This window comes from Anser anser (assembly GCF_964211835.1).
Source record: "Anser anser genome assembly, chromosome: 1".
Classification (NCBI taxonomy): domain Eukaryota; kingdom Metazoa; phylum Chordata; class Aves; order Anseriformes; family Anatidae; genus Anser; species Anser anser.
The window spans coordinates 35,619,575-35,647,421 of record NC_139720.1 but is presented as its reverse complement, the minus strand read 5'-3'; the positions used below and the strand labels follow the sequence as shown (position 1 = coordinate 35,647,421).

The window sequence follows — 27,847 nt, the reverse complement described above, 5'->3', positions numbered from 1 at the left end:
TAGGTATGATACCAAATTTACATGCTACCAACAGGTAAAAAAAAAAAAAAAAATGTGCACAGGAAGTTGGGTCCACATGGAAGACAGCAGTTGAGAAGAATAGAAAAGTGTGAGAAGAAACTTACTGGGACTGGACTTCCTGGTCCCGCGCACTTGTCTCAACATACTTAGCAATTGCTTGATTATGGTAAGCAGTATGCCAGACCTTCTCAGGTGAGCAGTGGAGATGATAGAGTTGAGCTCTTTTTCAGCTTCTGGTAAAGATCACATCCATTATAATCTGATATATATTTCTCTCTGAAACCAGTTGCACGAAATCTATGGACCCTGCTAAGTTCTTTATTTACAGGATAGCAAACAAGAACATTTTATCAGTAACATGGAATTACCATGTTTCAACGTTGAAACGGCTGAGTATGGTAAGCATTAGATGTGTAATATAATACGACCTGGTTCTCTCTGTCTTGCATGACTGATTTACTACAGAATTTTGTCAGAGTTTCAGTAAATCCTTTTTCTCCATTTGACACTTTTTGTATCATTGGTTCAAAATTAGATTAACAGAAGAATATCTAACATTCATCAAATACAAAGCCATAAAACAAAGTAAACCTGCTGTCACCTAAGCTTTTTAGTACCTAACAGAAACACAATATTAACAGATTCTTCAGATAAGCAGTAAGCGTTCAAACTTCCTAAAACTCCAGAATTGTATCTCTACATGGTCAATAGTTCTCCATTCACATAAAACAGGAAAGATGTACTCTGAAGACACATATGCATGTGTGTAAGCATAAACATGTTCACCCGTCCACTCCTCCACGTGTACTTGATGATTGTTTTGCTTATAGTCAGGCTATAACTTGCTAGTGTGGTGTATTCTTTATGTAGGTGTGCTTGAGTGTCTGTCATTTGAATGAAATCTGCCTTATGTGGACACTAAATTTCTGGTACACCTCGGTTGTAGTGATGTAGTGTGTACTGGCTGAATTATATTCCTTTTTTTCAACATAGAGATCTGCATGTCTCAGTTTCTGTATGCATAAGTCTTTTGTCTTTTTGACATTCTTCAAAGGAAGGATACTTCCTAGATGTTTGATATACAATTCCACTCCTGTATCCTCTTTCAAACGTATTTCTTCTGAAGCTAGCCTTGCTTGAATTCTGCCCATACATAACCTAGTACATGCCAACACAAACCTGAATTTATGCATGTAAAATGTGTGCACATGTGAAATACAGCTGAAAAAACTTTATAACCATCGATAATGACAATAGAAATAGGAAAAAAAGTGTGTGTGTATGTGTGTGTGGCGTGCATGTGTGTGTGTTTTGAAATTTGTTGCAGTTACTACTACATTATATATGGCACTATTAGTGTTAAAGAATGCATTACATTTCATATTTAATACGACTGTTTAACAAGCAGTAAATAAAAGTGTGGGTCTGGATTACCCTCCTGTAGGAAAAAAAAAAAAAAAGTCACAAAAGGGGGAGACATCAATAAGAATCTCCTTGAGGATACTTCTTCCTCCCATTTTGTCAAAAGACTTTTTTTTTTTCTTTTCTGTATTGGTAAAGGCTATGAAGTTCCACTTACCAAGTTGCCAAGTTGCCACTTGGTCGGTGGCAATCCTTAGGACTCGTTTTAAGGCTTTTCAGAAGTGATGCTATGAAAAAAAAGGTCATCAGGCACACTAATTCAATACAATGGCCACCATAACCTGCTTGCCGAGCTATCACCAGTAAAAGTAAAATACTAACCCCCTTAAATCCCCAGCCATTTATTTTGCCTTCTAGTTTGTCCAGGTACTATGCGTTTCTCCCTTCTCCCTTCATTTCCTGTGCTTTTGCAATACTGTTTTGAAACATTCCCAAATTTGAATTAATATTTCTGGCTGAGAGTTGGTCTCAGTCATTGAAACCAGGTGGTAGGGAAATGAAGGTTTCTGTCTTTCTGGGTAAAAAATCTCAGGAGAGTGAGATTTTAAGAGATGTCATTCTGATGCCCAGTAAAATATACATTGCCATTAGGAATGACAATGATTGTGTTGAGAGTAGCTTGCTTTCAAAAGCAAGTACTTTTCCCTAATATGTAGTGACTACAATTATTTTTGTAGCTCCTTTTTCTGCTCTCCCAAGTCTATAAATAAAAGGAAAAATTCTAAAGTGCTTGGTGGTTTCAAACCCCCTTTTTTTTTTGAGAAAAATATAAAAGAACTGTACAGAGAGTCAGTATTAAGAAGTCATGAATAATAACCTTCTGATTGTCAAATGAAATAACCCATATGTGATTGTCATGTATAATGTAAAAGCATAAAGAAACAAAGGGAACTGAACAGCCTGGGTGAGTTAAGTGTACTCCAGAGGAGCCTTGTGAAAGCCTTCCAGAAATGTCTAAGTAGGTCTATATTCACCTCCAAACATTTAATGTAAGTTTGCCTCCTTCGTGTGCAGAAAAGGTAACCCAATTAACTGATGAAGTATTACCTTCTCAGTTACAGGACACCAGATTCAAAAGCAGCACCTACATTTTCACATCTCAACCTGTTAATAGTTAAGCATTATGTTAGAGATAAAAGCAGTAATAGAAAAGAAGGTATTTATCTTGTCCACATCTGTTAGCATATTTAGTCACAGCACTGTAAAGATTGATGACATCAACTTCTTGATATTTATCAGTCACTAAGCAAAAAGGCCAAATGAATGATAGGAGAAAAATATTTGTTTTTTAAAAATGTGGTTTACTTGAGGTTTTACATCTTGTTCAGATATGGGGACCTAATAAAGTTATATATTAATAATAAATTGTAAATAGAATGAACTTTATGGTACTCAGAATTCACATAAGAAAAGTCAGGTGGCAATTCTTTACCTTAGAAATGCAAAATCATATAGTATGGAAAAATTAAAGTTTGTTTCCTAATTTGTCTACATATTAATGGGAGATTCAGATGTTAGGGGTTAACCATGGAAAAATAATGAAAATGAGGAGGGGAAAGCGTGCATGAGCAAACTGAATACTAAGTAAGCTTATGCTATTTTAGAATTGACAATTTTGGGCCTGGGTAATATGCAAGTGGGGAAGGATATAAAAGGGAGCGACAATTTAACTAAAACACTATTTAAAAAAAATATATTTTTTTTTCATATAGAAAAATGCATGTTCCTGAGCATTTTACCAAAAAAAAAAAAAAAAAAAAAAAAGAGGATGTTCATGAATACATTAGTAGAATTACGAAATATGAACTGTTATTAAACAAAGGAGCCCTTTACAAAGACTGGAAAGCAGTCATATAACATACCTGAAGAGAAAAAATCCTGTTTCTTATTTCTGTCTAGTACGTGGTGTACCTCTTCCACATCTGAGGTCTCTGGTAGGGACTTTTTAAAGGGAAATCCAAATGCCAGGCTTTACTTTTATTTTTAAGAACAGTATGTTTTTTACTATCTTTATAATGAAGGCTTACCTTAAATAAGAGCACCAGAAGATACATGTGCCTTGTGTAAACATGCAAGCTGCAATGCTTCCTGGCGTTCTGGTTCTTCAGTCATCCACCTTGGGAGTAGATTGGAGCATGTCATAGCTCCTGGACAGCCTACAAATCCAGGTGTCTTTTCTGCAGAAACTGGGATGCAGGAAAACGTGAAATGGTGCACCATAATGTCTTTTAAGTGTCTTACATTCAAATCCAGGAGCTTTAACTGAGGAAGTGGGAAAATTCTCTCCCATTCACGCCTGGGAGTCAGGAAATGTCCCTGGACTTCAGTTCAGGGACAGTCTGAGAGTCTGTTTCAGAGAAGGTGGGCTGGTATTTTATGAAGATGTAGGGATATGTGTTTTGATGTTTTTTGTGTGAAATACTACCTTGTCCTTAAACTTTTAACTTGATTTGGTAGAACTGCAAGGGGAATAGGGTACAATTTAATGCTAAGTTCTGGTTAAATTACTCAAAGTGGAATTCACCTGGCTTTGCTTAAATTGTAGGTTAATTTGCTTAAATTTCTTATTAGTATTGGAGAGAACTGTCCCCTTCCAGAGGTCAATTTGTTTTGTCCTATGATAGGTCAGATGAATTATCTTTTGGATATGCTTATGTCTCCCTATAACTCCGAAGGAAAGCTGTGATGATTAGCCTAGGGTCTAACATTTAGATGCTTATCTTTGAAAAGAAAGATGCTGTCTAGGACACTTTCTTTGATGTAGTCTTCAGTAGGAAGCTGATCAAAAACCTCCTTAATTGTCTGTTTGGGAATTTTTGGGCTTTGACCACTATGAAATGCAATATAATGTAAAAGAAGCTTCAAAACTCTTCATGCTCTGAAGACATACAGCCATATGCTAAAAAAGTGAATCATACTCTGATGAGCAACATCACCAGTATCTATTATTCAGCAGAAATTGGTAACCAGTACATATCCTTTTGGGACAGTCTAGTTGGAGTACAAATGAACCAAAATGATCAGATGTATTTCATTACAGGTGTTGATTATTAACCTCTGAAAATCTCTAGAAGGTGAAAGTGAACAAAGTAGTGCTTTTCTATGAACAAGTACTAGCAGTATTTTCACACAGATTGCATAAGGCCATCTTTTGGAAATGTACATGTAACTTCTGGAATAGCTGAGTACCCACACTTTTTTGAGAGGCAGAAGGAACTGCAATTGTCACTCAGAAAACTAGGTATTTTTAATGTGTGGGGAAAAGCACAGTCCAGAACAGAAAGAAATCAATAGCTAATATATTACTATGTAACTATATGCCAAACCAATATTAGAAATAGAGTACTGTAAAAAAATAAAAATAAAATAAATATTCTAGGGACAGAGAGAAATAAAAGAGAAATATTACAAGGCCAAAAATAAATCCATATTGAGTCTATTTATCTGCATTCCAAATCCAAATCTGCTTTCCAAATCAATACCAGAGATAGATGACTAGTGAGAAAAGAACAGAAATATTGCCAGGATGTAGAGAAATCCATACTGAGAGTGTTTATCTACATTCCAAACAATATTGGAGAGAGCCCGGAGTCAGATATTTGTAATATTCCATTTAATCTAATTTTGCATTATGGCATCTAGAGTTTAAAGCAAACTAAAAATTGAATAATGTTCTTGGAAGAGGAGAAAGTATACCATGCAAACATACCAACTGGCTGCATGTGAAGCCAAATGGTGTTCAGCATGTGTATTCCACTACTCTGAATCAATGCAGTTCTCCTGCTACCTATAAATTCAGCTTACATTTTTACCCTGTCTTCTCTTTCTCACTTGCAGATGCTGGACTGTTTCTAAATTGATTACAGCTGCTGATAGGAGAGGCAGTAATTGTGTTTTTGTTTCAATTTATAAAATATGTTGTTCATAACTCTTTCAGAACAAAGAATGAAAGAGCTTCCTTCAGATACCTTTATGTAGTAATGCTTTGTAGGGGGCTAAAGGAGGAGGGCTGAAGGCCTGAGGCTGATTCCTGAGATTCCCAGTATCAGAAGGCAGCATTAATGGTGACTCATAACCAACACATGAATAAGACAACGCAATAATAGAGAGATAAAATATGTCCTGGGATACATGAAGAAAAGGACATTTTTTTTTTTCTTGAAACTGAGCTTGATATCTATGTTAGTAATGCAGCTGTTTGTTGATCTCTGCTCCTCCCTATCAGCAAACTATTGTGGAACTTGAGGCTGGGAATGATAAGGTTGAGTCCCTATGGGTTAGGGTCAGCGGGAAGGCCAACAAGGCAAGCATCCTGGTGGGGGTCTGTTATAGACCGCCGAACCAGGATGAGGAGACGGATGAGGAGTTCTACAGGCAGCTGGCAGAAGTTGCAAAATCATCAGCGCTCGATCTCGTGGGGGACTTCAACTTCCCAGACATATCCTGGAAGCACAACACAGCCCAGAGAAAGCAGTCTAGGAGGTTTCTGGAGAGCGTGGAAGATAGCTTCCTGACGCAGCTGGTTAGAGAGCCTACCAGGGGAGGTGCCCTGCTAGACCTTCTGTTCACAAACAATGATGGACTGGTGGGAGATGTGGTGGTCGGGAGCTCTCTTGGGCAGAGTGACCACGAAATGGTAGAGTTCTCTATTCTTGGCGAAGTCAGGAAGGGGACCAGTAAAACCGCTATATTGGACTTCCGGAGGGCTGACTTTGAGCTGTTCAGGACACTGGTTGGCAGAGTCCCTTGGGAGGTGGTTCTGAAGGGCAGAGGAGTCCAGGAAGGCTGGGCACTCTTCAAGAAGGAAATCGTAATAGCTCAGGAGTGGTCTGTCCCCATGTGCCCAAAGACGAGCCGGTGCGGAAGAAGACCGGCCTGGCTGAACAGAGAGTTGTGGCTCGAGCTTAGGAGAAAAAGGAGGGTTTATAACCTTTGGAACAGAGGGCAGGCCACTCAGGAAGACTATAAGGACGTTGCGAGGCTGTGCAGGTACAAAATTAGAAAGGCCAAAGCTCATCTGGAGCTCAATCTGGCTACTGCCGTTAAAGATAACAAAAAATGTTTTTACAAATACATCAACGCAAAAAGGAGGACTAAGGAGACTCTCCATCCTTTACTGGATGCGGGGGGAAACTTAGTTACAAAAGATGAGGAAAAGGCTGAGGTGCTTAATGTCTTCTTTGCCTCAGTCTTAAGCGGCAAGACCGGTTGTTCTCTGGATACCCAGTACCCTGAGCTGGTGGAAGGGGATGGGGAGCAGGATGTGGCCCTCACTATCCACGAGGAAATGGTTGGCGACCTGCTACAGCACTTAACATGTACGCAAGTCAAAGGGGCCGGATGGGATCCACCCGAGGGTACTGAGAGAACCGGGGGAGGAGCTGGCCAAGCAACTTTCCATCATGTATTGGCAGTCCTGGCTATCAGGGGAGGTCCCAGTCAACTGGCGGCTAGCAAACATGACACCCATCTACAAGAATGGCCAGAGGGTAGACCCAGGGAACTATAGGCCTGTTAGTTTGACCTCAGTGCCAGGGAACCTCATGGAGCAGATTATCTTGAATGTCATCACACGGAACTTGCAGGGCAACCAGGTGATCAGGCCCAGTCAGCATGGGTTTAGGAAAGGCAGGTCCTGCTTAACGAACCTGATCGCCTTCTATGACAAAATGACACACTTAGTGGATGAGGGAAAGGCTGTGGATGTGGTCTACCTTGACTTCAGTAAGGCTTTTGACACCGTTTCCCACAACATTCTCCTCAAGAAACTGGCTGCTCGTGGCTTGGACTGGCGTATTCTTCGTTGGGTTAAAAACTGGCTGGATAGCCTGGCCCAAAGAGTTGTGGTGAATGGAGCCAAATCCAGTTGGAGGCCGGTCACTAGTGGAGTCCCCCAGGGCTCAGTACTGGGACCAGTCCTCTTTAATATCTTTATCGATGACCTGGATGAGGGGATCGAGTGCACCCTCACTAAGTTTGCAGATGACACCAAGTTAGGTGCATGTGTCGATCTGCTCGAGGGTAGGAAGGCTCTGCAGGAGGATCTGGATAGGCTGGACCGATGGACTGAGGTCAACTGCATGAATTTCAACAAGGCCAAGTGCCGGGTCCTGCATCTGGGGCGTAACAACCCGAAGCAGCGCTACAGGCTGGGAGATGAGTGGTTGGAAAGCTGCCTGGCCGAGAAGGACCTGGGAGTACTGGTTGATAGTCAGCTGAATATGAGCCAGCAGTGTGCTCAGGTGGCCAAGAAGGCCAACAGCATCCTGGCTTATATAAGAAGCAGTGCGGCCAGCAGGTCTAGGGAGGTGATTGTCCCCCTGTACTTGACTCTGGTGAGGCCGCACCTTGACTACAGTGTTCAGTTTTGGGCCCCTCGCTACAAGAAGGACATGGAGGTGCTCGAGAGAGTCCAGAGAAGGGCAACGAAGCTGGTGAGGGGTCTGGAGAACAAGTCTTATGAGGAGCGGCTGAGGGAGCTGGGATTGTTCAGTCTAGAGAAGAGGCGGCTCAGGGGTGACCTCATCGCTCTCTATAGGTACCTTAAAGGAGGCTGTAGCGAGGTAGGGGTAGGTCTATTCTCCCACGTGCCTGGTGACAGGACGAGGGGGAATGGGCTAAAGTTGCGCAGGGGAGGTTTAGGTTGGATGTTAGGAAGAACTTCTTTACTGAAAGGGTTGTTAGGCATTGGAATGGTTGAGTAACCATCCCTGGAGGTCTTTAAGAGATGTTTAGATGTGGAACTTAGTGATATGGTTCAGTGGAGGACTTGTTAGTGTTAGGTCAGAGGTTGGACTAGGTGATCTTGGAGGTCTCTTCCAACCTAGACAATTCTGTGATTCTGTGAAAAGATGCATTGTGTCTTTAAGAGGCAGCAGACAAAAAAAAAAAAAAAAAGGTATTACTGTTTTCTTCTGTCAAAGTTGAATAGAAATATTGCTATTGTGATAACTTCTTCCCTTATATCTTTATTCCTCTTCCTTCCTCCAAGCTTTTCAAAAACAGCACTGGTGATGACGTAACTAAAAAAAATCAGAAATTATAAGCATAGTGTATAGGGTATTTTAGGATGTTTCTCATAGGCTGGATGTATGGTAGTTATGGTCAGTCTGCGCTAATAAGGCAGTGCATTTCTTGTGTGACATTTGTTTCAGTGTAAAACTACTGTTAACCTCCATCACATGGAACACTTTGCCTTTTGCTTTGACCACTGTGAAACTTGAAGTACTTACAAGATAAATCAATGATGTGGCTGTAATAAATAATTACAGGAAGTGTTTCTTCTAATGTGTTTAAGGAACTGTATTAATAAGTTTAGAGACTACCTTGCTTTAAAACTGCTATGTCCCCCTGCCTTACTTCAGAGTCTCTATCTATAGACTCCTCACCTTCTACCTTAAGTTTGGGTGAAGATCTATAGCAATAACTCACAAATAGTGACTAGCTATACTTTGTGGTTCATAAAAAGCATGCAATTACAATACACGTAAGTGCACAGACTGTAGCAAAATATTAGCCTTGGAAAGGAGCGATTGCACTTGTGACAGCCTCTTTGTTGCTATGGTATCTCTTTCCATGCCTTTGGCTAATATGTCACTAGCAGAAATTTGCAGCTGTCTCAGCATGTTTCTCATTGCTAACTCAGAGACCCATTGTATCTAATCTGTCATTAAAATAGTCATAAATGCTATGTATACATTTTCTTTAAAAATGCACACAAGTCTCAGGGAGCAAATGAACTGGGAATGGAAAATGGATAACATTTTCTGAGGTCAAGCTAGCTTTTTATATTTGTCAGTGATGATTGTTTTGATCTACCATCATGATTCTTTCTTACTGAAGAACTGTATTTTTTGTAGGATGTTGAAACACTAATATTTTGGACACTTGGACATTTTGATGGAAATAGCATCCCTGGACAGCACATGTTGTAGTTTCCCAAGTATATCTTTTAAGAAAGTTTGAATGAATTACCAGTTTTCAGGGCTACGCAATTCACTGAATCCCTTAAAAATAGCTACTGTATGCCAAATTTACTTTAACATGAAGTTGGCAGACCTAGTTCTACCCTATGAAAAGGTTCCTGTTTCAAGTCTGTTTCAAGTCTGGTTCTGTTTCAAGTCTGTGTCAAGTCTGAATAGGTTCCTGTTTCAATGCACTTAACATGAGTTTTGGCCCACAGAAATCTAGACAAGCCATATTCCTTCCCCCCCCCCCCGCCTCTCCCCCACTGGAAATGCATACTAAAAACCAAACAGAACCACAAAAAAGCAAAACAAACAAATATAAAGCAAGTTATAATGAAAAGGGTTAGAGGAGGGATTAAAAGGGGATTAAGGTAGTGACAGAGGCCACTTTTAGTGAAAGAACATGCATAGAGAGTTTGCCACAAGACCAGATAACAGAGATAGTACAACATGCTGTGCAAATGCTTTGAGGTGGAAGTAATAGTTCAGTACTGAATTTTCTCAAAAGCATGTGACCCTAAATACATGAAATCTAAATCATTTACAAAATTAATTACAAAACTTAGTGAAATGCAGAAGTTAGCAATCCATTGCTGTCTGATGTCACATGCTGGACCTAGTTTCCAGTTTTGCCTTAATTATCTTTCATTTCATACTTACCACTACAATATACACATACAATACAATATATACAATATATACATACTTACCAATATAAATATGAATGGACTTCTTGACTTGATTACCAGGTGGAAAAAAGGATCTGTCCCAAATCCACTGAAATATGACAAAAAACATAAAATAAAATAAAAACAAATCCAATGCATTCCAGAAAGTTATGAAATAGGCTCATAAAAATTGGAATGTTGAAAATTTTAAGTGCTTTTTATTTAAAGTGTGAAATGTTATAAGCAAAATCATAGACTGCAAAAGGCAATGAAGCTTGTTGGACACATCAAGGTATGCAAACATTCAACCAGGAAATTTTCTATCTCAAATTTTGTTTGGTTTGAGTCCTAAAGATACTGATATTAAGGGCTGAAAGTGAGGAACATCAAAAGAGAGACTGGGTTAAGGGCAACATTTGCAAGTATAGCTCTTTTGAGCAGAAGGATCTTGTTAGTGCATTACTTCATTACTTGAAAGAAAATAATTTTGAAAAGCAGAATGGTATTTATTTTTTTTTGAAGTAGCAGAATTTAATTGCCTAGATTTGCAATTTGCTTTTTTTTTTTTTTTTTTGAATTATTTTTATTTCTATCCCCAGCTGCAACTCCTTGTGAGTACCCCTGGATCTTGTCTCTGGGTTACACAGGGCTTTTTCTTTCCTTTTTTTTTTTTTTTTTTTTTTTTTTTGAGCAGGTACACTGTACAAATCATGAAAAATGAAATCTTTTGCAATCCTTTCATCATACTCATAGTATTAGTAATATATGTATATATGTTATGGTATATACATTTTTATGAGGAGATAGTTTTCCCTAAGGTAAGACTGCAGCTAGCATCCATTGTAAAGAAGTATTTTAACTTCTCCAGAACTTGAAAATTAATGGAATTAATGTGAAATCAAATGAAAATATTTTGCCACTGCCAAAGAAAAAACACAAATGGATTCAGTTGCATGTCATTAATTAAATAATTGCTGATTTTTGCAAAGATTACTTTCTTCCATGTGGGAATCCTCCAATCCATCAGTCCAGCTGAGAGGTTTTCTGCCTTTGTCCCAAAAGATTCTACTTGTGATTTTTTTTTATTTTTTCTTCTTCTTCTTCTTTTTTTTTTTTTTCTCCCCAGTTTTTCCTTTGCTGGCATATTTGAGCAAACTAACCTCACGTCTGAAGAATAATTTTCTGCCTCTGTGATGGAAAGTAAGAATGAGTTCTGAAAGCTGTATGTAAATTACTGGTTTTCTCCACTACTCTACAAAGTAGAAAAGGTCTGACACCAAAATCAAAGATGTTTCCACTCTCATTTGCAGTTTCCTTGCCCTTTCAGAGCTGTGCAGAGGATATTCTTTGAATATCTAGCAGTCCTTTTAAACTTTCATGGGAAATCTTTGTCATTGTCTAGTACCTCGTAAGTTGCCATATAGGAAGATGATTTTCAAATGCCAGTATGATACGAGTCATGCTGGGATGCTCTAAAACTAGTGCCCTTCCTTGTCTCATCCTCCTTTTTGGTTTGTGAGGGCTTTGGATCATTTCTGCAAGTCAGAAACATTGCATTTCAGCTCAGAGGGATGAGAGTATTCTGAAACTTGGCATTACATACTAAAATAGCTGCAGGCAGAAGTCTTGCCTCTATATGGCAGAGGCTTCACGAACTATATATACATCACTGATCATCTGTAGAAATGATGTGAGGGGTGGAAAGGTGGCCCCCAACTGTCCAAAAGGTATTACTTTCAATTCTCCCAAATCTCATAATTTTCTTGAGGTATTTCTTTACTCATTTGGACTATTTATAGAAAACCTCATATGTTCTACCCTGTTTCAGATCTGCTTTTCTTCCTTCTAATAGTCAGAAGGAAATAGATAGTAATGAATACCGATTAGAGAAAGTGTCATACAAAGCATTATACACAGTCATCTTGTGGAGTAGTGAAAAGCTCTCAAACCATTTGGAATCAGATTATTATTATTACAGTAATGAAGATAGTCCTGTCCTATCAAAGAAGAATTCAAATTTAAGCAAAAAATGTATTTAAGGCATGAATAAGTGAAAGACTGATCTCTAGGACTAAATTAAAAAAAATAATAAAAAAAAAGAAGAGGAACAACATCAAATTTATTTTCATAAGAATTTCAAAATTGTTCATGTTTTCATAGCTTATCATTTACTCCTTCTTCCACCTTAATGAAGATCATGTTCATCTGAGGAAAGACACTAATGCTGTACATAGAGAAAAGACTCCAAAGGACTTTATATGTTCTAAAAGTAGATGTTGAGCCTTCTTATACTGCTTTCTTATACGTTATTAGCATGTACAGATGATTTAGTCTCAGAAGCTACAGTCCTAATGACTATCATCGAACTCCTTCCATATCTGCAGTGAGAAATGTCACAGAGCTCTGAAGTGGAGATTTTGGGGTAAAGCTATGAAATATCCAGTTCACCATGACTTCTTTGTATCATGTGACCATATGACCTATAGCATTATGTTGGCAAGACCTCTAAAACCAGAAGTGAATATGTGTCTCCCAGTTTATGAAGATGGATATGATATCAAGTGAACAATGAATTGTGTCTAAACAACCTGTATCTATACACTCAGTACAAATAGAAGATTCAAGAATTTTAATGGAGCTTCATATTTTAAGAGGTCCAAAACATCTGCGCCTCTTCAGGTTTAAGAATACCAGGAAATATTTTACTCATGCTAGAAAGAAGAACAATAGCTTTTTCCTGCATCTTGAATTCAAGCTTTGTGGCTCAGCAACACACCCCTGCTAGAAGACCAAAGGATTTACCTCTGCTTGTTCTTTTACCAACCTTGGCAAATGCACTGAAAAATCACAGAACTTGTTCTAGAATTTTGAGATCCCTCTCTCCTGCCTTGTTTTTAGAGTGATATTGGAAAAGAAAAGCATAGCATATTTATCATCTTCAAGGCATCTTTCTAATTCCAGTTGCCAATAATTATTGTTCAACATTATGTACAAAAAAGGAACAAGAAACTTTTTCTAGAATGTAACTTGTCATCTTTGAAGCTGATGACTTGCAAAGCCAATTTATTCTGGACAGTCATTCAAGAGATTACTATTCAAGAGTCCTTTGTATTTCTCTTGACCTTAAATCACAGCATTGCTACTTACATTCCAGAAGTTTTTGAGCCTTTAAGTCTTTCCTTCTTTACTTGAGATTTTAGAATGCTGGTAACTAATTGTGATTAGTTACTCTGATTCATTCATACTTATCTTGTCTTGGGTTGTGTACTAGTCAGGAGATAATGAGAAGACATGGGTATAAGAACTGTCCAGGTTCTTTAAGAAACACAAATTAAATGGAATACCAAAGAAGGTTCTTAGTTAAATTTATAGAGTTTGTCTTTTCCTTAGACGGAATATTTCTTTTCTGTGTACTATGAAGTCCAAAAAATAGTATTAAGGTGATCCCCAGTACACACGAGTTATAGAAAGTTGTAACTTTCACTTGGAAATTTCCATAATACTCAAGAAAATATTTCTGCTCAGTTCATGCATGAGTGATGACAGTAACTTGCATCAGTTTATCTTGAGTTTGGAAAAATGCCAGGGAAGACCATCAAAGGCATCATTTTCTGAAATTAATATCAACATGATAAGCTATCTGCTTCTAAGAATGTCACAGAAACTTGTGACTTGTACATGTCAGAATCGCAGAAGAATGACAGTGAAATTTGTTGTCTACACACTACTTCAAGCATGGATGGTACATTCGCTCTGTTTTGTGCTTTATGTATTTATTTACCTTATTTAAATCAACAATAGTGGTTTCTCTTTTTCATTCTTTTTCTCTAATGACCAAGATGACAACGATAATTAGTTGGGAATGAGCAACCATAACTCTGACTACTTCTTAGTGAACCAGACTTTACATATTTTTCCCTAGGCAGTGAGAGATCATACTAATTGTTCATCTATGACAGCTTTTAGGTGAAAAGCCTTTCAATCTTCACTTTTCCTGCTTCTATTAAGACTTCTATTAAGGGTGATAGGGATTTTTCTGTTATCCTTTAAATCTGCCACCTTTCTTCTGTTTCTTACCTGTATTAGAATGATAGTGTGATGGGTACTCATACTGGAGAAAGGTAAAATTAGATTCCCTTAAAATAATTTTATATTCTCTAGATGGGTACCCACTACTCTGTCAGCACCCACTACTTCGCCTAAAATTTCTCTGAACATGGGAAAGTCTCTTCATTTGGAGACTCTAAATGGATAGAAAAAGAGAGGAAAATGATCAAAGTGTTTCAAGTTGATGACTGATTCATTGTTTTTAAACATTTTTTTTTTCCTGCCTGGATATTGCTCTGCTGTTTTCTAACTTGTTTTTTAGTTGTCTTATATTCCCTCAGCTGTGGCAGTATTCGTGGAGCCAAATGTGAGTGCACTACCTCAAAATGCCAGCAGTGGAAGCTGGTAATCAAGTGGGGAAAAATCACCAAAGGAATCTCTGACGCTTGGGACAAAGGCAGAAAACACATCAGTACTGCACTAGCAGAGCAGCAGGTATCCTCATAGAGAAGATAAAATTACAGGTAAGGAAATAATTTATGTTTCTGTTTTGATCTCATCCAAATGGCTTATTGTCCATTCAAAATCCCTGGAAAAATAACACACCTAGGGATAACACATTACTGGGGATAATTTGAAATTGAATCTTACCCAAATTCTGGAAAAATATATTACAAATTGGAAATACATTTTACCTATTACGCAATTTAAAACCTGAACTTTTTTTTTTTATAGTATTAGAATATTAGTTTGTTAGAGGTTTCCCTTTCCAGTCAAGAAAGTAGGCATTTCTTTAGGTTAGTGAGGTAAGACTAGTGAAAGACAAAAAAACTCTGTTCCCATCTCTGCTTTTCCCTTCACTTTTCTCATAGTTGGTAGGGTAATATGACTCTTTATAATGCTTCAGTTTGCCTATCTGTTAAAAGGAATGAGTTTATTTTTATCTTCCATTTGAGGTGACTAGATGGTGTAAAAGAGAAGAAAATTACATTTATTTAATTAATTGTCTTGCAGTCTTTTATGCCACCATGCCGCAGTCCCACTATGGAGTTGTGATCACCACAAAAACCACAAGAGGATATATCCTTGTCTGAATTACAACAGTTATTATCTGTTACAGAAAGTAAAATAAGGTTTATGTTTAAGTCTTCTTTCAATATAAAACTATTGCCTGTAAATGAAAAATTTTGTGAAGTTATAAGAATTTTAACATAAACTTGATTTCTCTGCTGAGTTATAGAATCATTGAGAAAGTTTAGTTATTTGCATTGTAGTGGCACTATTTTTTGGAAAAAATAATAATGAAATACATTTGAAAAACTAATGAATTAAATTTATCCTTGATATAACTCATATGTCTTCATCAGTTATACACTATGATAATTGTCCCAGGGAGTTGTATCAATTATGCTGATTTTGTAAACTATCACGTTCAAGGAAATATAAATCCAGAGCCATATTTACTTGTTTTATAGTATTTAAATGTGTACAGATTTTATTAAATGAACATGCTATCCAAGTTATGAGTTTAAGACTGTAATAGAGGTTTCAAATGATCTACAGCAGGACATTTAAGTTTAAAGACATAAAAGAAAAAAGAAAAAAAAAGAAGAAAATAATTATCTGTTGTAAGCATTGTTTAAAGAAGTTTAGGTGACTTTTTGAGGTATTGTGTACCCCTTTTCAGAAGAAATCTTTATCAGCAGGTCCAAAAACTATCTCAAATATCTAGATCGGGAAGTAGCTGCCTGAATTGAATAGCATGATTTGAAATGTGAAAAGTCATCTGTTCTTGTATGATGTTTCCTGTAGCTTAATAACCATAGAAATGACTATAAGTAGAGTTCTCAGAATTATCAAATTTTTCAAACTTTATACTTTTTTTTTTTCTTTATATATATATATATATGGGAAGAACACACTTAAATCTTTCATTTAAAAGAAAACACATTCTGACCTCATGCCTCTTTTCTGTGTCACAGGTCTATTCATGGACTTATTTTCAAATACCTTTTCAATTACTGTTTTATAATAGTTAAGAATTGCTGATATGCTTGCAAAAGTGAGAACCAATGCTACCTATCCACTTCTATTTGATTTTGGTGACAAATCAGTGAGTTTGAATTTGAGTATCTTTAAACCTTTTCCTTTGAGATTATTGTTATTGTTTGGGGTATTTTTTGAGACCATGCTCCTTTGCTAAGTGAATTTACTCTGGTTCTGCAATGTTTTTTCCTGTCTTTCTGCACTTTTACTAATAAGTTAAAGAAAATTCCATCTAACCCAGTTTTGTGTTCTATAACTGATTCCATAATAGTGTAGTACTTGACATGTGTTTGTTTCTTAGGCAAACGTGTAAAACTCTTCAAGTCCGAATGGAGAAGTAGAGAAAGGAGGGTTCTGCTGTGCCTGATGACAATTTTTGATTTTTCCACACACACAAAATATTCTGGCTCCACGTTGGAGCACTAGTTGCACTAGTCTTGGTCGGATTCTAAGGAAGGGCCAGAACGTTCGTTGAGGAATAAGGAGTCAAACCACTCCAGAAAATGTGTTCCAGCCCTGGTTTATTACTCACAGAGCAGCAGGTGTGTACAAATACAGGTTTACACAGTATTAACAGGAACTGTTGTACCTTACTCTTCATTGTAGTTACTGAGTTTGCTACAGGTGCCCAGGAATCATTGCTTATTTGGGCAGGACTCCAGGAGGGTGGTTGTGCTGTTCAGCAGCTCCAGCGCATCAGTCAGATGCTTTTGGGAGCCTTTAAACATCTTTCTTCACTCCCTCTCCTTTCAAAGGTAGATCCAATTGATGAACGTGTGTTTCTCACTCTCATAGGAAAGCATGAAAAGAGAACAGTGCTTAAAAAGGAAGCACTTCTTGGTACATTCAGCTAGGTGGTGCTTCATAGTTGAAAGTTCAGTATTTCATATTGGATTACTTAGAATTTAGAAAAAGATGGGAAAGGGGATTTCTACTATATCCTTAAGATATAGTAGATGTTGTCTGTTTAATCTAAAAACCATGCTTAAGATGAAGAACTTGGTTGTTTTCAGAAATGTATGCCATGCTCTAAACCATTTTACTTCTACCTATTTTTCCAGACCTAGCTGTAAAATCACTTGGCACATGCTTAGTATACGTGGAGCAGCTGGAAAGCTCAATTTACATGTGAAAGACCTTTTAGTTTTCCTTATAATTTTTAACAATGATTGTCTAGGTCTGCATTTTTTAACCCCCAAAATTTCCAGCTGAAATCATTAAGAGTATTGGAAATGAAATATTTGTATCATGAAATACAGAATTATACTTCAAATGGCATGGTGTGCAATGAGTTTTCAATATTTTGTTTCTTTCTAATGGACAGTCCTAAGCATGAGAATTATCACAAATGCAATTCTGATTAGTAACAGTGTAATAAAAGCATGAAAGAATTAAGAACTTTAGAGTCTAGTACTTATCAAAGCCCTTAAAAACTTGGGGGCCATTTAGCTCTACTGGGAAATGACCTGTTTAATTGACAAAATGAGCTACAGCTGTTTGCCAAAGGACATACCTGAGGATCTAGAATTCTAAAGTGCTCTGTTACAGGCTTTCAAACATGTTTAGACACACTTTTCAAACTGCAGTGCCTACAATAAACTTGAGAGAAACAATTAATGCTTTTGAGTCTTGATATCAAAAGATACGTACGGCTGAAGTATTATGGAGCAGGAATAAAACATTTGAAGACTTGAAAAAATGTCTATCAATACTTAACCCTTACTGAAGGTAAATTAATTCATATAGTTGTCATTACATATGTTTTCAAAACTGCTCAGAAATGACTCAAATTTTGCCTCTTGTCATTAACCCAAGCCAAATAATGGTCTGTGATATTGAAACAACAACCTGTTTCAGAATGCTCAGTTCTCTGCTGCAGTTACTTTATCAAACATACGCCTGGAATATGGCTGAACCACTTTAACTACTGTCAGACTTTTGAAATGGTTCCTTGTGCCTCCAGAAATTATCATAGACACCCAAATCCACACCTATCTACTGTTAATTGCATATTTTTGACCTATTGCAAAAATATCCTTAACAGCTCTTTTTGTCCAGCTTCACCATTAATTAGAAAATAAATTACAGGATTTGCATGCTGTGAGGAAATTGTGAGCCTGTTCTTTGTTTACATTTGCTAAGTACTTTTGAGTATCATAGGTACAAGGTAGCACCTTCCAAGTTTAGAATGTTGATCTGTTTCAGGAAATAAACATGCACAAATTGCAATGCAAATTGTCGCTTGCCTTCATAAGCCACATATGAATAACAGTGCATGACAAACACTGTATGGATTTTGAAGTCATAGGAATTAGTAGGCTTCCATATGTTCAAAATATTCATTTCCATCCTGGACTTTCATTTGTAGAGGGCATAGGAGAAAAAAAATCTATTGACAGATACTTGTTTCTGGTTATATGGGCACTTCTGGGCATTTTAATATTAATATTAAGCTTTCACTAACAAGTTGTTTCTGTCGTGGAAAAATATGACTGATATAACTCTCTTCAAGTCTATTCTGTTTTAGGAAATATTTGCTAAAGAATTATTTTTTTCTGACTCTGTTTTACTGATTTTTGGGTGCTTCTTTATGTTCAATATGAGAAAGAATATAAAAATAAGGACACAAGATACATCAAAATGAACTGCATAAAAATAAGGGCTTTCTTGGTACATGATCTCTGTCTAATCTCCAAGACGTGTCTTGGAGAACAATCCATAGCTAGGCATTGTCATAATGTGTTGCTTTCTTAAAAAAAATTATTTAAGGGATTCTTGTGACATTCCCTGTATTTAGCTTGTCTCATGTTGTCCATTAAATATATTTGCGAGAACCTTTTTATTTTTTAAGAAATACCCCCACCATCTTTGTTTTCCATGGTCTTTTAAAATTTTGCAGAAGAATGCTATGGGTGCCAAGATGGCTTTTCTTTGCCTCATGAAATTACACTTAGCACAGGGTGAGCTATTCATTGTTAAAAATATGTGATTTTGTTTCTCTGTCTTACATATCTGAAAAAGAAGAAGAAGATAGCTTGACAATTCCTGAGTGTACTCAGACAACACGCAGGCTATGACCATACACATAATCCTATACTATAAGGTTGATGGAACAATTCTGATTAAAAAGGAAACAAACAAACAAACAGCCCCCCCCCCCCCCCCCAATAAAACAGTATTAAGTTCTTACTGTCTCTTACATTTATTTATATTCTTTGGCTAAAATCCAGAACACAGGATCCATCATACTGCTGAATCATATTAGGGTTGTAAAAGCACCCATAGATGTCAAGTTCCTAACTTTTAAGCGCTGAACTTACAAACTCATGAGTTTGTTTTAATATAGATTTTGTGTACAGTCTGTGGTAAACATATAAAAAAAATTGATAGAGCTGCCAGTCAAAAAATTAGTAATGTAAAAAGGTGTGTTATGAAATATTCCAGCATACACTGACATCAACATATCTATTTTCTTCTAACAATTATTAAAAAAATAATTAATTTCATGCCTCATTTGCATGTATGTGCTATTATGTAGTTAGAAAATATTTTATGATAAATTTATTTCTATAAGAAATAAAAGATTTGTGCTATGCCTAATTGTGACCCTGTAACTTTGATGCTTGGGTGTATGACAGTTAGGAAAAGTGCTTTCCTATTTCAAGAACATTCACTCAGTCATTCTTTACATCCTATAATCTTGATTAAAAGTATCTTTTTTTTTTTTTTTAATGGAAATCTATTCTGATGAAAGAGAAGGTGTTATCTGCTGGATTTCACAAGTGAGGACATTTTTCACATGTTGTCAGCAGCCCTGGAATGGAGGCTGTCCAGAAGATCTCCTGAGCTGGTAGCTTTTCTAATGTGCTGCCTTTGAGATCACTTCATTTCTGGTCCATTCTGGGTTACACTGGCAAATATGTTTTACTGGAAGATTGAATCTGTTCGGAAAATTTAGTGAGCAGAAGAAATGTGGAAAAATTCTGTTATATTTATTTATATATTTTTGTTTTAAAATAAAACAAGTGAGTTCACATACAATTACAACCAATTTACAGCGGCCACTCACTAATTTAAATTAAAAGTCTGCAACAGCAAAGTAATTATATTTTAAATGTACATTTAGCACAAGAAAGTGAAGAGAGTCTAATGTATTTGTGATATAACAACGGTGTGAAAAATATATTAGCATAAAAGGAGTAATTATGTTCCAAGATCGAACAAATTAATTCAAATCAATACCTAGGATGCTTAAAGTTCTAAGTATTTTATTTATTTATTTATTTATTTATTTTTAATTTGTGTTGTTAAGCAGCAGCAAAGTTAATATTCATACATATTAATTATTAACTGAAAAATTGATTTGCACCCATTCACTGTGTTACAGTTCTCTTAGAATTTTAGAGATCAGACATACCACTCTCAGTCCCTCTTTCGTTTTAAAGACCTTTGGCACAATACCTTGCTTCCTAGCTACTCAAACCAAACAGCTTTTACTTTGTCCAAAATTAAGCATTTCTGGGAATAGCATCACTAGATATTAGTTACAATTTCCCTTCTTCTCTATGAAATTTCCTTTAACATCTGAGAGGTCTCTTCTCTCCTTAATGTGTATGGACTTATAAGTTCCATTAATGGTAATGGCTGATGTGTACTTGCTTATAACAGGTATTACCTTACTACGTAGAGGCCAATGCAGACCACTACGTGTGTGTTACTCAGAGTGGCAATGTATGAACTGTACATTAAGGAAGAAAAAAAAAAAAAAAAAAAAAAGGAGGGCAAGTGGAATAATAAAAATTCTGTTAAGGTGTTACGTTAAAAACTCCAATTACGTAGTTGTAAAATCTAGGAATACACAGCTTGACTTCCTGTGCTGTTTGTATAAACAAGATGACCTTTGTATAGTGTTAAACACCTGATGTAAAGCAGAGATTTGAATGGCTATCAGATTTTTTTTCTTTACATCTGCTGTTTATCCTATGCAGTAGTGTTTGTTGCTTGTATAGGGATATTTTCACAATACAATTGTAGAGCTAAATGCAGGGAGCAAATAGGCCTGCAGATTATGATTTTAATGTGTTTCACTCTGTCTTCAGTGACTGAAGAGGACACATTTAGACTTTCAAACAGCCATGTGACTGAGCAGTCATATGTGTCTGAAATTACTCTTTCTGCTAGCTACCCATACCTTAGAGCATACGTTGGTAGAGCTGGATGTTATAGAAATAATAATGGTTGAGGCTGGGATCTGGTCCAACCTTCTATTCAAGCAGGGGCACCTAGAGCAGGCTGCCCAGGACAATGTTCAGGCAGCTTTTAAATGTCTCCACAACCTTGGACAGCCTGCTCCCGTGCTCACTCACCTTCAGAGTGAAAAAGCATTTTCTCAAGTACAAAGGGAACCTCCTGTGTTTCAGTTCTTGTCCTGGCATGGGCACCACAGAAAAGATCCTGGCTCTCTTCACCCTCCCATTTCGCCCTCCCATTAGGTATTTATATATATGGACAGGATTGCCCCGAGCCTCCTCTTCTCCAGGCTGAATGGGCCCAACTCTCTCAGCCTCTCCAAGGACTGGTGCTTCTGCCCCTTGATCATCTTGACGGCCCTACATTGGACTCTGTCCTATATGTGCATGATTCTCTGCTTGGGGGGCCCTGAGTAGACACAGCCCTCCCAAGTGTGGCCTCACCAGTGTTGAGAAAAGGAGAAAGAGCACCTTCCTTGACTTTGCTTAATACAACTCAGGTTACCATTAGCCTTCTTTGCTACAAGTGCACATTGCTGGCTCATAAGCAACTTGGTCTCAAAAGAGAACTGTTATTCTCTCTTTTCAATAACAAATATTTACTCTGTGTGTATGTAGGCAGAACAGATAATTCAACTGAGTTGCTGTGACTGTGCCTGTCCAGTTATGCCTGTGAGGAAACCTGCCTCTGGTTCTGCTTAGTTTCTGGTCTACTATGTGGTGCAGAAACGTAAGGTGCTTTGACCCTGCATCTACATGGCCTTTCTGGGAGTCTCACATCATTTTATCTATCTTTGGTGTGCTTTGCATCAGCTGATTTACCAATTTTTTTTTTTTTTTTTTTAATATATCTATATATATCAAGTGAAGTGAATAAAATTCCACCTGCAGATAGGATCAAACTGCATATTTTACATTATGTATCTCAGTGGCACCTGGGTCCATGAGTAGAATTCCAGCTTATTACAGTAACACACACACAAAACCCCAAACAAAACAAAGCAAAACACAAAACAACTACCAAAGCAAGCAAGCAAACAAGCAAACAAACAAAAAAAAACAACCAACCAACCAACCAAAAAAAACAATAAGATGCTGCGTCAGCCTTTTGAGCTTTGTTACAGGGCATAGAAATATGTTGCTTAACTTTTAAATTAATTCTTAATTATTTATTCAGGCAATCTTCCACTATAGAAAGGCTCACATGAGGCAGTTTCCAACAGCAAGAACAAAAAAGAACAATTAAATAAATTAGCTCCTGTATAATAAAACCCACATAGCACAATTTTATTATGGCCTCCCTAAATGCAGTTCCTAAGTAAAAAACTTAGTGAAGGCAAACTGAAGTAATGAACTCCTAGAACAATCCTTTTAATATTCTGCTCCATGTTCTCTGCAGAGCTGATGAGAGGTGTATGCAAACAGTTTTGCTGAGGGCAAAAGAATGTTTCATCATTAAGGAGCATGACCCTTCTCTCTGAGATCAAAATGAAGAGCATATGCCCTTTGATGTCCTCAATTGTTATTGTGACCGATCCAATTGGGCTGCTCATCACAAGTTGGAATGTTGTCCCCTGACACTACTAGATATTAAAATGTTACATGATCATTAATTGTACCCACTGACACAGCAGAAATATTCCTCAATGTTATGTTTCTTTGATATGATGGATTTATTTATTTATTTGTTTGTTTGTTTCATTCAGTGTTTTAAATCATAACCAGACACAGGAAAAGTCCAATTACTGTGAAATGCTTTGCCTTCCTCTCTTTCTCTGTGATCCTTCTGTTCCACTCTTGTTTCACGCTAGGCTAAGTGAAACCTCTCTAAGTGAACTCCTTGATAGCTATTTTCTACCTTGCATATATCAAAATATATCTATCTTTTGTTTACGTATGCATGGTTTTTGTTCTGTTTCACCACTAAGTGGTTATTGCTTGCTAAAATATATTTAACACTTAACAGAACATTGCATTTTCAAGTAGCGTGCAAAGAATGGTAGAATACATCTCAAATATCAGTCACTGTTATATATAATGGCTAACATTTTAAAAGCATTTTTGTTACCATGCAGTTCTAACCCTGAAAAGGATGAACAAGATATGAAAAGTTTCCTTAAACCAATTCTTTTAACATTTGTGGGTTGATGATTTGGGACCTTCAGATTTTCTTTTCAATTATATTTTTATGTATGGTCACATTTTGGTTTCTCCTTGTCAGGTCCAACTCCAAAAAAACACTTAAACACACATTTTAACTTGGGGAGAATCCCTGTCTAAAATAATTGGGAATTATTCACTTATTTAAAAACAATTGAAAGTCCTTTGCTGGATAGAGATCTTATTTTTCAGTCTCAGTTTCCGGTACTTCAGAAGTAGATTCTCTATGTACATTTTGATTTTCTGATTTCTTTTTTTTCTTCTTTACAGGTAACCCGATAGCTAAAGACAAATCAAGTCAGTCTCAAGGCTGGTAACATTAAATGCCACACATAGGAATTTAATTCCTCCAGGCAATCATTGAAGTGAAATTTTATATTGCTGGGGTGTATCCTTCAGAATGAATGAGAACCTGGTTTGCGATCAGCAACAGCCTTGAGATCAAAACTACAGGAAAGTTATTTTGAACTTCTGTGTCACAAAGATTTCAATGGCTTGAACTGTATACACTTGTAAAATTGCACTTGCTGAGGAATTTGCAGCTGTAACCTCAAGAGGTGATATTCAAAATGTGCAGAAAAGCAGCAATCATACGGATTCTCCATTCCAGACCAGTGACTTCATCATCCTGATGAAACCAACCTCTGAAATGTATTGGTTCCTTCTCTTTAAAATGATCCCTGGTCCACCATTCAGATTGCTGGTGGGACTGCACACTGCTTTAATTAAATTTCCGTTGCAGAATTTGTCCTCTGGCATGGCGCAGTTTTAGACATTTTTATCTGTATTCTAATCTTGGGGCTCTGAAGGGTACATATTTCAACATCTTGAAGTTGCTTTTGTTATAGGAATGGAAATATATATCCATTGTTAATAATTATTGTTGACAAGTAATAGTTATCGGAATACATCAATCATATTAGAATGTATAGTCAGGTTGACATGTTTCCCTAAGGCTAACCAAGTACTGCAGCTCTTTGGCAGTTAAAAAAGTAGTGGTCAAAACTCAATTACCACTTCCATTATAAGGCATTTTATAACTTTAAGATATACATTTCAATTTAGTTTGAAGGAGATGAGTGTTCCTGTACTTTACTTTCCTAACCTTTAATTCATTGAAATTCATGGTAAGCAGTCAAAGACAGTATTTCATCCCTTTTTGTAAAGGTAGGCAGGGTTGTAAATGAGGTTTGCAATTATGAAATTAGATGGTAATCATTCAGAATTTGTCTCTTTTTATTAAAAAATAAAATCTCTTGCTTGAAACTAAATACTGTTGGATGCTTATGTAGATGTCTGCTCACTCTCTTTGGTATGAAGGAAAAAAGTCCTAGTGCTCTCCCAGATTCACAGTTCATGAGTATTTTGCTTGCTTACTGTCATCCAATTCATACCTGATCCATGCCAAGATCACATTTACTTTTTTTTTTCTTAAATTTTCCATTTCAGTAGCAATTTTTTGAACTTTGTGATGTGCTAGTACGTGAAAAATAATCCTCAATATTTAAAGGCCTTAAGCATCTATGAGCTTTTTACTAAGTTATTACAGAATGTATAATTTTATACTCCATTTAATGTATATTGTACCATCTGTAATATTGATAGAACAGAAATTTGGCAATTCCTTTTACTGACACTACATAAGCACGCTGGCTTACAGAGTAAGGGAGTTCTGACTGTATGCTTTGGTGCATTAAGTGAAAACCACACACACTTAGTGGTAGGCAAAATATATATAGGGTCAAGCTTATTTAAAAGTCCTGTGTGGTTACCAGACTTTCAGAAAAAAGAGAGAAACAATTTTATCATTACAAGCCATTGACATAGCTAGGTAGTTTTATATTAAGTTCCATGATGGATGAACACCCTGGAGTGCTCTGCCTCTCACAGAATCCCCTGCTGTTCCCAAACCATTTCATTACCTCTGTTGTATTACTGCACAGGAGAGTTAAATAAAATAAATGATTGTTTGGAATAAAATTGAGGAGTATATCATTCTGCTGAAAAATAGTCAGAAATGTTGTCAGAGAAAGATATTCTTTTCTGATTAAATTTCAATTAGGATAAACTGTAGCAGCAACTAGGTATTTCAGTATGTTAGGATGGATTAATATTGTATGGATTTGTGCTAGCAGGTGCAGGACAGAAGGTAGCATCTTAAAAACATTGAGACAGTACAAAGTATAAATGTGCTATTTTGTAAAATCTGAATATGGCCTGTCTTTGGTCAAAAATCTGCATCATGCTTCTCAATATTTGTTTTATTTGGTTCTTTGTTCTTAAACCAACATTGAAAATACTGTATTATATACAAGTGTAACACATGCATATCAATAAGTGAAAATAAATGGATTTTCAAATATACTGAATAGATTATCTGCAGTAGATTACTGTTGTGAATATTCATGACAAGTGAATAAAATTGTGATATAAAATAGAGTAACCTACATGGATGTTCGCTTTGAAGATCTATTCTGTTTACCTATGTAACAAAATAATTTTGTTCAATGAGTAGGAATCTCAAGGGTTATATTAATTCTGTATTTCTTCAGTAGGGCTGGGCATATCTCCCACCACATTGAAAGGTCCTTCTCCAAAGGAAATTGATCAAATGCAACTGTTCTAGCATTATCATGGGGAATTCAAGTGAGCATATTGTTGTTTTCAGACAAGATTGAATACAACTTTGTTTCTTTTTTTTTTTTTCCCCCAGAAAATTCATGAAAATTTCTAATTTATACCTTTTCAGTATCAACATAACATGGTAGATATTCTTGAAATGGTAATGTTTCAGTTTAACTTGTTGAACTGTTTAAAAACAATCAAACCAGTTCAACACTGATCTCTGGTGGTCCATCTCAGAGCAAGCTGGAAAGTTCAGATGTCCATAGTGTCTGTTTTAGTAGACAGTGTCTGTCTTTGGACACAGTATGTGTGACTAGATACATTGTGAGTATTCATATCATAGGAATCTGGAGATTAGTTCTGCTTCAAGTTATTTTATGTTTTATTCCTTATATTCTACTTCCTAGATAATTTGATGTACCCAGCTTCATCTGATGACAAAGATGATCAGGCATAATAATCAGAGGAAAATCCATGTTACCTTTTGAATTTAGTAATCATCAAAAGCTCTGAATCATAGGAGATTATGTGGTCTCAGTCTGCAGTTCCATATGGCAATGCACTCTCAGGGAAAGAAAATTCACTGCTTTGTTCAAGCTTTTTGAAATGACATGTATTGGATTAGTTCAACTAAACAAAAAGGAAATCTTGATACGAGTCTTAATGAAAAAATTTCCAAAATGGATCTAGTAAATATAAAATAGGGCTTAAAAAATTTAAAAAATCTGCATCAGATAGGTCTGTACTGAAACTAAAATTGTATTATAAAGCTTGTTATTTTGTTAGGTTTCATAAAAATATAAGTAGTTTTGTTGTAGTTGTAGTTTTTTCCACATTATGAATGTACGGCTGGCTTTTATAACTATCCAGATAATGCATGGGTGTCTGTAACAACAAAAAAGAAAAATGTGATTGGCATCCCTTTCTGTTGATTTACTGCCTCCTCCTTCATGCCCTGAATTTTACAAATCTGTTGTTAACCAAGATATTGACAAGGGAAAGTAACATAGTTTTGGGCTATAACAGCAACATTGCTGTAATCTCTAGTTTCTTTCTGCCAATAGATAGATAGGTCTATAAAAAAAGTCACACCTGAACAATCTGATGTCACTAAATGATTTCTCATGGTTTCAGTGGTATTAAATGGAATAATGAGAATTACCTAATCACTTGGTTAGTCTTCATAACACAGTTTGTGTCCTGAAAAACTTTTGTTTATTCTTTTATAGCATGAGAAAATATTCCCAAATTATATCTTTGAACTTGTTTCCATAAGAGGTTACATAATTTTCAGCTACCACTTTACAGTTTGTCATTGCAAATATTTTAGAAAAAAGGTCTTCTATGGCTGGTAGTTTTGAATCTTCTGTATTCATATGGACTTGTTATATGGTGATTACAAGAGGTAGTATATAAAAAGGCAGAATTATCCACAACTTTATTTTGACAGGTGATGACAGGTGTTGCCAACATCTGTTAATCCAAAACTAACTTAAGACCATCTGGCAGGAGGACCATTGCTAGTGACAGCTGGGAACTATTTTATAAGGAAATGATTCACTTCTTCTTTGTCAGACTTCTGTGAGTGGGATGCCAGGCTAGGAAAAACCATTGTAGTATGTTTTCATCACCAGAGATGCAG

At 36.5% G+C, this 27,847-nt stretch overlaps 1 protein-coding gene across 10 annotated transcripts in view; it reads left to right on the top strand.

Annotated features, from left to right (window-relative positions):
- The window catches only part of TAFA2 (TAFA chemokine like family member 2), a 197,753-nt gene extending 171,730 nt beyond the window's left edge, over positions 1-26,023 (top strand). For 2 of the 10 annotated variants that reach the window (XM_083827764.1, XM_083827766.1), the window contains exons 5-8: positions 14,448-14,649; positions 15,140-15,258; positions 16,108-16,713; positions 23,851-26,023. In XM_083827764.1, coding sequence (XP_083683890.1) covers positions 14,448-14,534 — 87 coding nt within the window. In that variant the 3' untranslated portion in view covers positions 14,535-14,649; positions 15,140-15,258; positions 16,108-16,713; positions 23,851-26,023. Of the gene's footprint in view, positions 1-5; positions 14,650-15,139; positions 15,259-16,107; positions 16,714-23,850 lie in introns of those variants that run through there. The other 8 variants (XM_083827769.1, XM_083827770.1, XM_083827768.1 and 5 more) reach the window with 7 other exon arrangements.
- The last annotated feature ends 1,824 nt before the right edge of the window (positions 26,024-27,847 follow it).